Below are 12,624 nucleotides of genomic sequence, written 5' to 3'. Positions count from 1 at the left end.
CCCTTTAACCCCGCTAGCAGGCTGGCATTGCTATACAATAATAATCAGGCCTGCAGGATGAAGTCTTTGACCAACTGTAGAGTTTCAGCCGGCCGGTGGTACATGTGAGTGAGGGACCCGCTGACTCTCGATCGATAGCGTCTGCGTAACTCGCAGGGTTCTTTTTTTGATCAGATTTTTTTTGCTGTAGGCAGGACACACAGCACGTGAGCCCAAAATATCACTCAGAGAGGAGCCGAATGAGAACGCGAAGAGAACAGACCCAGTTTCGATAAACACGGAACATACAGCACACACCCTACATGAAAAATACTGTAATGTACTGTAGAACTTACCATAGTGATATGATACTATAGTGTTTTGTTCCTTACCATAGTAAGTATAAGAGCATACTAAAGAATAATACCTCGTTCACATAGTCCATTCCACAATTTTACTATAGTGAACAACAATGCATACCCCAGTATTTACTTCAGTTTATTAATTCACTATAGTTAACACATTTTAGTACATTAAGACATAGTAGTCACAATATTTAACAGTATACTATGAATTACTGCAGCTTACTATAGTACATACGAAAGCATACTTCAGTATTTACTATTAATAAATCATACTTCAGTATTTACTAATAATAAATCATACTTCAGGATTTACTATTAATAAAGCATACTTCAGTATTTACTATTAATAAATCATACTTCAGTATTTACTATTAATAAAGCATACTTCAGTATTTACTATTAATAAAGCATACTTCAGTATTTACTATTAATAAAGCATACTTCAGTATTTACTATTAATAAAGCATACTTCAGTATTTACTATTAATAAAGCATACTTCAGTATTTACTATTTATAAATCATACTTCAGTATTTACTATTAATAAAGCATACTTCAGTATTTACTATTAATAAAGCATACTTCAGTATTTACTATTAATAAATCATACTTCAGTATTTACTATTAATAAAGCATACTTCAGTATATACTATTAATAAATCATACTTCAGTATTTACTATTAATAAAGCATACTTCAGTATTTACTATTAATAAAGCATACTTCAGTATTTACTAATAATAAATCATACTTCAGTATTTACTATTAATAAAGCATACTTCAGTATTTACTAATAATAAATCATACTTCAATATTTACTATTAATAAAGCATACTTCAGTATTTACTATTAATAAATCATACTTCAGTATTTACTAATAATAAATCATACTTCAGTATTTACTATTAATAAAGCATACTTCAGTATTTACTAATAATAAATCATACTTCAGTATTTACTAATAATAAATCATACTTCAGTATTTAGTAATAATAAAGCATACTTCAGTATTTACTAATAATAAATCATACTTGAGTATTTACTACAAAAGCATACTTCAGTATTTATTACAAAGCATACTTCAGCATTTACTATGACAGCATACTTCAGCATTTACTATGACAGCATACTTCAGTATTTACTATGACAGCATACTTCAGTATTTACTGCAAAAGCATACTTCAGCATTTACTATGACAGCATACTTCAGTATTTACTGCAAAAGCATACTTCAGTATTTAGAACGGTTTAAGTCACCATAACTTATACTAAAAAACAGTGTAGTAGCATACTATTCACTACAGTTAACAGTATACTATGAATTACTGCACTTCACTATAGTACATATGACAGCATACTTCAGTATTTACTACAAAAGCATACTTCAGTATTTACTACGGTTTATTTCACCATAGCTTATGCTGCAGAAGCACCATAATGTAGTACCATTCTATTCACTACAGTTTAATCTAGTAAATGTTAAAGTATACTTCAGTATTTTTTGCAGTTCACTGTATTTTAATTCACTATAGTATTACTCCAGAATATTGCTGTATAAAATAAAAGCATAGTAATTACTTCAATATACTACAATTGACATCTTAACTATAATAAAATCCTTAATTGTACCAAAGTATTTGTGTTTAATGTGGCAGATTTTTTTTCAGTGCACTGCAGCATAAAGAGCTCAACAAGCATCTTTCCCGAAGGAACACATGTTAGGCTTTATAAAAATAAAGGTGTTTGTGTTCAAATTATCTAAAGAAAAAGAAAGCCAGAGGAAGTTTGTATAACATTTAACAGTAAGTTAAAAGAATGTTAAAGAATAATAATGTAGAGCATTAGAAGTTGCAGAATTGCAGAAGAGTGTTCAGAAGTAAACCATCAGGAATGCTGAAGTGTTCTGTGTAGTTTTGGAGTGAACTTCCTGTTTCTTTTGTTAGCGATGAAGAGGAATTACGGAAGTCCTTCTCAGAACTCGGGGAGCATCGAGGAGACTCAAACTCCAGAGCCGTGAGGCAGATGGGCAGCGGGTTGGCGTCTCCATCCGGTGCCGTTCTCTACCAAACAGGCTTCCTGGTGCGGAAGGTCCACGCAGACTCGGATGGAAAGAGAAGTGAGTGTTAAAGAGGATCTGATGAAATAATCGCAGCTCTCACGAAATGTTAATCGTTAACATTCAATGTTCATCCAATGGAGAACCAACTTGCATTTTTGTCACACAATAGTTGACTGGACATACAAAACAAAGCCACACAACATGAACATTAGGATTTCTAGAGCCGTCAAACCATTCATCACATCCAGAATAAAAGTTTGTGTTTGCATAATAATTGTCTGTGCATATTAATTTTGTATTTTTAAACACATACACATTCATGTATTTATTTAAGAAAAATACCAAATGTAAAAATGAACAAACTTTTATATCATTTCAATGATACCAATACATCACAATGTTTCATATATGCATAGACTTGTATGTGTATGTTTTGTGTTTTTATAAATACACAGAATAAATATGCACAGTACACAGACATATATTATGTAAACACAAACTTTTATTCTGGATGTGACAGCCCTAGTGTTTTATAACATTTACAGGGATATTGGTATGTTTGATATATGTTACAACATGTGAAAATGCTGTTTATTCTTCTGCTGTTAATGTTGTTTTGTGTGAAATGCAGCACCTCGCGGGAAAAGAGGATGGAAAACATTTTATGCTGTTCTGAAGGGACTCATCCTTTACCTGCAGAAGGTGCGTTTCTCTTTCTTTCTTTCATTCTTCCTCTCTTTTCCCTTTCTTATTTCTTTCTTTTCCTTTCCTTCCTTCCTTCCTTCCTTCCTTCCTTCCTTCCTTTCTTTCTTTCTTTCTTTCTTTCTTTTCCTTTCTTTCATTCATTCCTTCCTTCCTTATTTCTCTTTCTTTCTTTTTTATTTCCTTATTTCTTTCTTTCCTTCCTTCCTCTTTTTTCTTTCTTTCTTTCTTTCTTTCTTTCTTTCTTTCCTTCCTCCCTTCATTCCTTCTCTCTCTCCTGCCCTCCTTTCTTCCTTCCTTCCTTCCTTTCTTTCTTTTCCTTTCTTTCCTTCCTTCCTTCCTTCCTTCCTTTCTTTCTTTCTTTCTTTTCCTTTCTTTCATTCATTCCTTCCTTCCTTCCTTATTTCTCTTTCTTTCTTTTTTATTTCCTTTTTTCTTTCTTTCCTTCCTTCCTCTTTTTTCTTTCTTTCTTTCTTTCTTTCCTTCCTCCCTTCATTCCTTCTCTCTCTCCTGCCCTCCTTTCTTCCTTCCTTCCTTCCTTTCTTTCTTTTCCTTTCTTTCCTTCCTTCCTTTCTTCCTTATTTCTCTTTCTTTCTTTTCTATTTCCTTATTTCTTTCTTTCCTTCCTTCCTCTTTTTCTTCTTTCTTCTTTCTTTCTTTCTTTCTTTCTTTCTTTCCTTCCTCCCTTCATTCCTTCTCTCTCTCCTGCCCTCCTTTCTTCCTTCCTTCCTTCCTTCCTTCTTTTTCTTTCATTCCTTTCTTTCTTCTATTTTTCTTTCTTTCTTTCCTTCCTTCCTTTTTCTTACTTAATTCCTTCCTTTTTTTTTTTTTCTTTCTATCTTTCTTTCTTTTCTGTACTTCCTTCTTTCTTTTTCTTCTTTCTTTCTTTCCTTCCCTTTTCTTTCCTTCTTTCTTTTTCTTCTTTCTTTCTTTCCTTCCCTTTTCTTTCCTTCTTTCTTTCTTTTTCTTTCTTTCTTTCTTTCTTTTCCTTCTTTCTTTTTCCTTCTTTCTTTTTCTTTCTCACATTTTCATTTTTGACACTCAATGCACAGATTGTTCAGTTTCTACAGTGGTTGTAAACAGATCAGATGTGCCTGTCCCAGTCCAGTCTAGAGAATCTCCGGCTGTTGTGTCCGGTCTAACAGTGACAGTATTTTTCCCATGAACTGAATTCTATGAGCTCTGTTTTCCATTGGTTGAATGGTCTTGTTCCAGTAATGTTTCCTATGTGGAACACATTTTTGTAGCATACTGCAACTTATGGCCGTAAAAAGTTTCGGCTCATTTGAGATTTTATTTCCTATTACAAAATAGTTTTTTTTTCAAGTAACTAATTTATTTAATTAAAACATTTATAGTCACATAATTGGTCTTTTGGAGTAAAATGACATGAGCATTTCCTTTTCTACTGAATGATTGCATCATCATTATTTCAGGGGGAGTATCGGCCCGACAAACAGTTATCAGATGAAGATCTGAAGAACGCTGTGTCAATTCATCATTCCCTGGCCATCCGAGCCACGGACTACAGCAAACGACCAAACGTCTTCTACCTCCGGACGGCCGACTGGAGAGTCTACCTCTTTCAAGCCCCGTGAGTCCAGTGATCTGTTAGAATGCGTCTAAAGCCGTTTGCACATCATTGAAAAAAGATTTGAGTTGTCCTTCGTGTCAAATGAATCTCTGAAATCTCAGCATGTCATTTGATTCATAGCAGAATACTGTGTGTGTGTGTGCCTGTGTGTGTTTGCTTGAATATATGTGTGAGTCTCTCAGGAGAACTTGATTCGCTCCAGTTGAAGTTTGCCCCAGTTCCCTTTCTGTCGGTCTCTCGACGTTGTGTCGAGAACGACAGATGGGGTTCGCCCTTGAGAACCAATCAACTCTGACTACTATAGAAAAGGCCAATGAAATTTGGCGAATGCAATTTGCATGCCGGGCTCCGCCCCCGGAAATCCGGTATAAAAGGAGGCCGGCGTGCAGCATTCACTTACTTTTGTTCTTCAGAGCCATCGCTCATGAGTACAACTCAGGATTCAATCCTCTACAACTACACGCTGGTGCTACGACGTGTTACAGCGGATCGTCCCTTTCTGCAGCGACCTTCCCCTGGGCGTCTCGGCGGTTCCGGAGGTGTTAGAGATTTTTTCTAAAAGTCCTTTTCAGGACTGACTGAGCATTCTCCAGCGCGGCATGTCCCGCTGTTCTCTTGGGTGCGGCACCCTCATCGAGGAGGGGGATGGACACGATCGCTGCATTAGGTGTCTGGGCGTCCAGCACACTGAAGCAGCGTTCGTTGACACATCTGCCTGCACTGCGGGCAGATTGTCATTCAGAAGTTGCGGTCACGGGTGGCTGTCTTCCTACGGGAACCAGCCACCATTTCGTCTGCTACCCGGGCTGTGACATCTGTGGCTACGGCCCCGATGACCACCCACGTTAGCAGCGTTAGTGATACGGGGAACTCTGCGAACGTAAACCCGCCAGCCAAGTGCTCACGGGCCGATCGCACCCCGATTCGCTCTTCTGAACGTTCCCCAACCGGCGGTGGCATACCGTCCGGATCCTCACGCACACACTCGGAAACGATGTGTGACGTAGATGAGATGTCGCTCGCAGCATCGGAGGGAGACTGGCATCCGACTCTGCCGAATCCAAACTCCACCCCCAGCGGTCGAGTTCAGGAGGAAGCAGAAGTGATGTCATCCGTGCTAACCCGGGGATACGTGGTTCCCGAGGTCGGTGCGCGGTGCAAACCGCGCCCACCCCGGGTGCCATGTTTTTCCCGGAGGTGCATGAGGAGCTGTGTAAAACTTGGAACGCTCCTCTCACGGACCGTTCCAGTGAAACCAGCTCCGGCTCCCTTACTTCCCTCGATGGTGAGGCAGCCAAGGACTGCGTCGAGATCCCCCGGGTGGAACGTCCGCCTGCGGTGCACCTGTGCCGCGGACGGCTACCACCTGGGGGGGGATCGACCACTCCTACCGTCCAAAGCACGTAAGACTTCGGCATCACTGGTGTCGAAAGCTTGCGATGTTGCGGGCCAGGCTGCCTCCTCTCTCTATGCCTTGGCCATCCTGCAGGTCCGCCAGGCCAGGGCGTTGAGAGGGCTCCACGAGGGTAAGGCCGACCCGGGTATAATGCAGGATCTCCGTGCCACCGCTGACAGCGCTCTACGGGCGACTAAGGCGGCGGCACGGGCCCTGGGTCGGACGATGTCCACGGTAGTGGTCCAGGAGAGACACCCCCGGCTATACCTTGTGCAGAAGAGTGACAGCAAGGAAGTCCGCTTTCTTGATGCACTCATCTCGCAGGGTGGGTTGTTGGTAACACCGTCGAGGACTGCGCTCAGCAGTTTTTTGACGGCGAAGCAGACAGTGGCAATTAACCACATTTTTTTTCACGCCGCGACTCGGCCGCCTACAGGCCTCCGAGATCTCACGTGACGTCTGCTTCCCTGCAACCCAGGACCCTTTCGACATCGGCTCCGGTTCCTGTGCCCCCACAGGCGGCACCCCGGAAGCAGAGGTCGAGGGGGAAACCTCCACCCCGTCAGCAACCTCCTCGCGAGAAGGGACACTGACGGGAAGACCCCAGGGAGAACAACATCGGGCCCGAACCTTCACAGCCACGGCTCTGATCGGTCGGTACGGGACGACTCCTGCCTCGTCACCAAAGCCGGGCCCTTGTTAGGGCTTGGCGCCCACTTACTCACTGAGTTTTTTGTTCTCCCCGGGTTTACTTGCAGCCGATCGCACACTCCACTGGACTGTGCTCGGCGAACCGACCTCACACCCTGGCGAGGCGTGAGGTCGTACACATATACGACAGCCGTCACCACTCTCAAACCGACAGTGCGTGCCGTTGTCCCGCCAGGCAGGTAAGCAGGCGGAGCAAAAACCTTCCCTCCGGGGACTCCCCGCGACATGGTTAGCTCCGCCAGCCGACGAACCACCCCCCGTGGGAATGATGAAGCAGACCGTCCCCTTGGTCACCCTGTCACAGTCCCTGGGAGCTCGAGAGCTGCCCACACTGTCTCGCTGGCTAATGAGGGCGGTCCGTCTTGGTTACTCGATCCAGTTCGCCAGAGACTCACCCAAGTTTCGGGGCATCATCTCTCCCTCTGTCAGAGGCAGGGACGCCTCCGTACTTCGGGTAGAGGTCCCCACCCTTCTGGCAAAACAGGCATCGAGTTCGTCCCTCAAAACCAAGATGTTCAGTGGGTCACCACCCGCACTTCATCGTTCCCAAGAAAGACGGCGGGTTGCCCCCAAAGGCTGCGTACCCTGAACAGAGCACCTTCACAAGCTGCCATTCAGGGTGCTCACACAGAGGCGCGTCCCGACATCTATGAGGTGTCAGGATTGGTTCGTGGCAATCGACCTGAAGGACGCTTACTTTCATGTCTCGATCCTCCTCGACACCGGCCGTTCCCACGGTTCGCGTGCGAGAGGCGGGCATATCAGTACAGAGTCCTCCCTTTCGGTCTGTCCCTGACCGCCCTTTCTCCCTGAGAGGAGGAAGGCGAGCGGGTACTAAACTATCTCAGCGACTGGCCTATCTTGGCACACTCGCGAGATCTGTTATGTACACAAAGGGACCTGGTGCTCCGGCACCTAGGTCGATTGGGACTCCAGGTCAACCAAGAGAGGGGCAAGCTCTCCCCAGTGCAGAGCATCCTCTTTCTCGGTATGGAACTCAGCTCTGTCACCATGTCGGCACACCTGTCCGCAGTTGTGCCCAACCAGTGTTGAACTGTCTGAAATGAACATTTTTAGGCAGACAGCGGTCCCCCTGAAACAATTCAGAGGCTCCTGGGACACATGGCGTCCTCGCGGGCTAATACCCCTCGAGTTGATGCACATGACACCGCTCCAACACTGGTTTCAGAGTCGAGTTCCGAGGAGAGCGTGGCACACCGGCAGCAGGCGCATGGTGATGCCGCCCTGCTGCCGACGCACCATAACCCCTAGTCTTTATGACTTTTTCGACGGACTCAGGTCCCTCTGAGCAGGTTATGAGGCAGGTCGTGGTGACGACTGAAGTCTCCCTGCAGGGGTGCGGTGTAGTGTGCAACGGGCACGCAGGTGGGGTGTTGGACGAACCCCCGCCTGCGCTGGCATATCAATTGCCAAGAGTTGTGGGCTATGCTACTTGCACTGAGCAGGCTACGGCCTCTCGTGCGAGACATGCACGTGCTGTTCCGAGGACAGCACTATAGCTGTAGCGAATACAGATCGTCAGGGTGGCGTTCGCACACAGCAGCTAAACACAACTTGCTCGACGCCTCCTCCGGTGGAGTCAACAGGTGACTCGTTCCCTGCAGGCCACACACCCCGGGCAAACTGAACTAGACAGCCGACGTGCTTTCTCGCCAGTTTATGCCTCGTGGAGAGTGGCGACTCCACCCCCGTGCAGTCCAGCTCATTTGGAGGCTGTTCGGGTAGGCCCAGGTAAAACCTGTTCACCTCCCGTAACACCACCATTTGCCCGCTTGATAGTCCCTGCCCTCGGCACGGATATCCTTGCGCACAGCTGGCCGCGGGATGGGCGGAAGCACACCTTCCCCCCCCCAGGAGCCTTCTTGTACAGACTCTGTGCAAGGTCAGGGAGCAGGAGCACCAAGTGTTATTGGTTACACCACACCGGTCTAACCGCACTTGGCCTCAGAGCCGATGCTCTGGACAGCGACTCCCCCTGAACCATTCCCCTGACAGAGGACCTGCTCTCTCAGGGGAAGGACACGTTCTGGCATCCCAGATCAGACCTCTGGAACACCCATGTCTGGTCTCTAGACGGGACGAGAAGATCCTAAGATGGCTACTCCCCCTATACGGCTGAGACCATCACCCAGGCTAGGGCCCCATCTACTAGGCGGTTACACGCCTCTAGACGGTGCCTCTTCTCGTCCTGGTGTCTTTCTCAACGAGAAAGACCCACTGAGGTGCTTGATCAGGATTGTGTTCCCCTCCTCACGAGACTGGAGACTAACATCTCCCTTCCACACTGAAAGTGTATGTAGTCGCTATTGCCACTCATCACGACTCAGTCGGTGGAAAGTTTCTAGGGCAACACGACCTGGTCACCAGGTTCCTAAGCAGCCAGAGGGCGGAATCCGCCTCATCTCCGCTCCATACCCTCTTGGGACCCTAAGTGGTCCTGGGGAGCCTCAGGGCCCCCCAAAGAGCCCCTCGGAGGTTCCGATCTTCCTCATAGAGTAAGACGGCCCTCCTGACGGCGCTCACTTCTTTCAAGAGGGTAGGGGACCACCGAGCATCCTCAGTGTCCCTGGATTGCCTTAAACTCGGCCCTGGAAACTCTCACGTTATCTTGAGACCCAGGCCCGGATGCGTGCCCAAGAAGTTCCCACTACTCCCTCCGGGGCCAAGTGGTGAACTTGCAGGCGCTCCCCATAGGGGAGGAAGACCCAACCCGATTAGTGTTGTGTCCAGTACGTACTGGACCGCACGCAGAGCTCTGAAGCTCTGACCAGCTCCGTGTCTGTTGGAGGACAGCAGAAGGGGAAGGCTGTCTCCAAACAGAGGCTGGCGCACTGGGTCGTGGACGCCGTTACGACGGCATTCCGATCTCAGAATCTCCCATGCCCATTGGCAGTGAGGGCTCACTCCACACGGAGTTTAGCCACCTCCTGGACACTGGCAGAAGCGCCTCTCTAGCAGACATCTGTAGAGCTGCGGGTTGGGCTATGCCCAAACACCTTCGCAAGGGTTAACAACCTTCGCGTAAACCCGGTGTCAGCCCACGTCCTGCGTGGCGACATGTAGGACTGGCATCCGGGGGGGCGTATGCCTGCGAAAGCACCTTTCCACCCTCTAACAGGTTGGGTCAGTGTGCTATTTACCTTTTCTTCTTACCCGAACACATCGCTAAGAAACTGGTACCTCACCAGCCTCCCTTCTTACCCAGACACTGGTTAAGAATAGGCATTCCATCCATCACCAAACAAGCACCCCCTGGGGGCTGGCTGGGCAGAGCAGCCTTCCCCCTTAGGCCGGGATACCATGTGAGCTATCACAGATAGCTCTAACCGGACCTAGTGCTACCGGACGTCTGTAACACCCCCTCCGTGGGCTGTTCCGTCTGATGTATCCTCATGAGAATGGTTCCCACTCCTGGTAACCCATGAGCTTCCCCAGGTGGGCCTCCACCTCGCGGTTAACTACTCAGTCCGCACGTTCCATGCGTTCTCCTCCAAGGACGAGACCATACCTATATCCACCATATTCCTCCCCACGGGTAGGAGGTGGCCTCTGTAGCGCTTCTCTGATTAAGAGTCGCGCTTACCCGGTGTAAACTGATCTGGATGGCCTCTCGCCTATAGAGAGCTAAGGCCCCGTCCGTGAAAGTTACCGGTCAGGGCTGTACCCATCTTTCTCCAAGAAAGCTCTGGAACCCCCCGACCACCACACTGGAAGGTTACAGTCTCACGAAAGCTTCGAGATGACACGCCCAGGCTTGTTACCGTCGCTTCGCTAGAGATTGTGACGCGATACAGCGTTGTGGCGTTTTCCATAGGCAACCCCATCTGTCGTTCTCGACACAACGTCGAGAGACCGACAGAAAGGGAACGTCTTGGTTACGTATGTAACCTCAGTTCCCTGATGGAGGGAACGAGACGTTGTGTCCCTTATGCCACGAACACGTATCGTATTCTGCTGCAGTTTGAGAGGTCTCAGGCTCTTCAGAACAAAGGTAAGTGAATGCTGCACGCCGGCCTCCTTTTATACCGGATTTCCGGGGGCGGAGCCCGGCATGCAAATTGCATTCGCCAAATTTCATTGGCCTTTTCTATAGTAGTCAGAGTTGATTGGTTCTCAAGGGCGAACCCCATCTGTCGTTCTCGACACAACGTCTCGTTCCCTCCATCAGGGAACTGAGGTTACATACGTAACCAAGACGTTTTCACTCGCACCACTCGTGCTGTTAAAATCCACTTTTGTGTGTTTTTTCTTTCAATTGAAAACATGTAAACTGTTCGTTCTCGATAGACGGCAGCAGTGATTTCTTACATTTAAGCATATTTGGTTCTGAAAATAAATTTCTTCTTTCTAAATGCTTGAAGTGATAGTTAAACTAAAAGATATGTCATCATTTATTCACCCTCATGTTGTTTAAAAGCTGGGCATCACTCTTTCATCAGTAGTACACACAAGAAGATATTTTGAGAAATGCCTCAGCAATGCGTTGTTTGATTATCAACGCTCTTCAAAACATCTTCTTTTGTGTCCTGGCGAAGAAAGGAAGTCATACAATTTTGACATGAGGGTGAATAAATGATGAAAGAATTTAATTTTTCAGCCATGGACGTCATGCACTTATCGAGTTTTTCAGCGTTTCTTGGTTAATATTTTATCCATTCTCTGACACTCAGATTAAGGTGATGATTAATGTACCTGTATGAACTGTTTGATTTATTTTGTTTGTTTAGGAATGCTGAACAGATGCAGTCTTGGATCACGCGCATCAACACGGTGGCAGCCATATTTTCAGCCCCGCCCCTCCCTGCTGCCATTGGCTCACAGAAGAAATTCAGTCGACCGCTGCTGCCAGGCTCCGCCTCCAAACTTCCCCAGGTTTCATGATAAAAACTGCATAAATATTACAGCATGTACATGATAATACGTATGTGTGTGAATATGAATAAAAAAATACAATTGCATCGTACTAAACATTACATTCAAATTTTTCCTTAAGAGTTTGTTTTCTCCTGATATCTCTTTTTTTTATTGTGTAGGAGGAGCAGGTACAGGAACATGAAGGTCGATTTCGCTCCATTTCCACCGAGCTAGCTCAACTTCGCTCCTATCCACCTGACCGGAAGGTGAAAGGTCGTGAACTTGAAGAGTACCGCTTGAGAGAGGAGTATCTGGAGTTTGAGGTAATATGCACACTATGTAAACAAAACACTGGTGTTCTGTGTTTTATACAGACTACTCTGTGACGTAGCATGCAGTATGCAATGACAATGCATCTAAAACACTAGTGTGTCACATGACCTCATTTATTTGCATCTTTACATTAAGCAACTGTATCCAGTTAGGACCTTAGAAATAAAACAATTCAAATTAAATTGTCAACTAAATTATTTTTATACTGGGAAAGAATGCATATTGCAGTAGAGTAGTGTGGTTGCCTTAGAGACATAGGTCTCTATCAACTTGTGCGTTTACCAGGGCCGGCCCATGCCTTTACAGGGCCCAAAGCAGAACTTTATTTGGTGGTCCCCCTGTGGACCCAACACAATCGACTATTGTCAATGTTTATCATTTGAACGCACACTATAAATGTAAAACATCCAAATCTACTAGTTGTAGCTTTGCTTGGGATGTAAGAATGTCATAAAACACATACTGTATACCTTGCATTACAAGTATTGTGATTGTCCAAACATTTTATAATTTCATTACTTCCAATTTTAAGTGAACTGTCCCTTAATATTTTTATCATAGACCATACAAAGGTTATGGAATTTATTGTTCAATGCATTTAACTATTTGCAA

General features: G+C 45.8%; 1 protein-coding gene across 2 annotated transcripts in view; it reads left to right on the top strand.

Annotated features, from left to right (window-relative positions):
- LOC130438783 (uncharacterized) overlaps nucleotides 1–12,624 on the top strand; it is a 63,614-nt gene that overhangs the window by 36,134 nt on the left and 14,856 nt on the right. For both annotated transcript variants that reach the window (XM_056770951.1, XM_056770950.1), the window contains exons 12-16: nucleotides 2,286–2,458; nucleotides 3,033–3,103; nucleotides 4,540–4,697; nucleotides 11,553–11,697; nucleotides 11,859–12,002. In XM_056770951.1, the coding sequence (XP_056626929.1) occupies nucleotides 2,286–2,458; nucleotides 3,033–3,103; nucleotides 4,540–4,697; nucleotides 11,553–11,697; nucleotides 11,859–12,002 (691 nt within the window). The remainder of the gene's footprint in view (nucleotides 1–2,285; nucleotides 2,459–3,032; nucleotides 3,104–4,539; nucleotides 4,698–11,552; nucleotides 11,698–11,858; nucleotides 12,003–12,624) is intronic.

This window comes from Triplophysa dalaica, chromosome 17, assembly GCF_015846415.1.
Source record: "Triplophysa dalaica isolate WHDGS20190420 chromosome 17, ASM1584641v1, whole genome shotgun sequence".
NCBI classification, from domain to species: Eukaryota; Metazoa; Chordata; class Actinopteri; order Cypriniformes; family Nemacheilidae; genus Triplophysa; species Triplophysa dalaica.
Note: the sequence above shows the minus strand (reverse complement) of the source record. Positions and strands in the feature narration are given on the sequence as shown.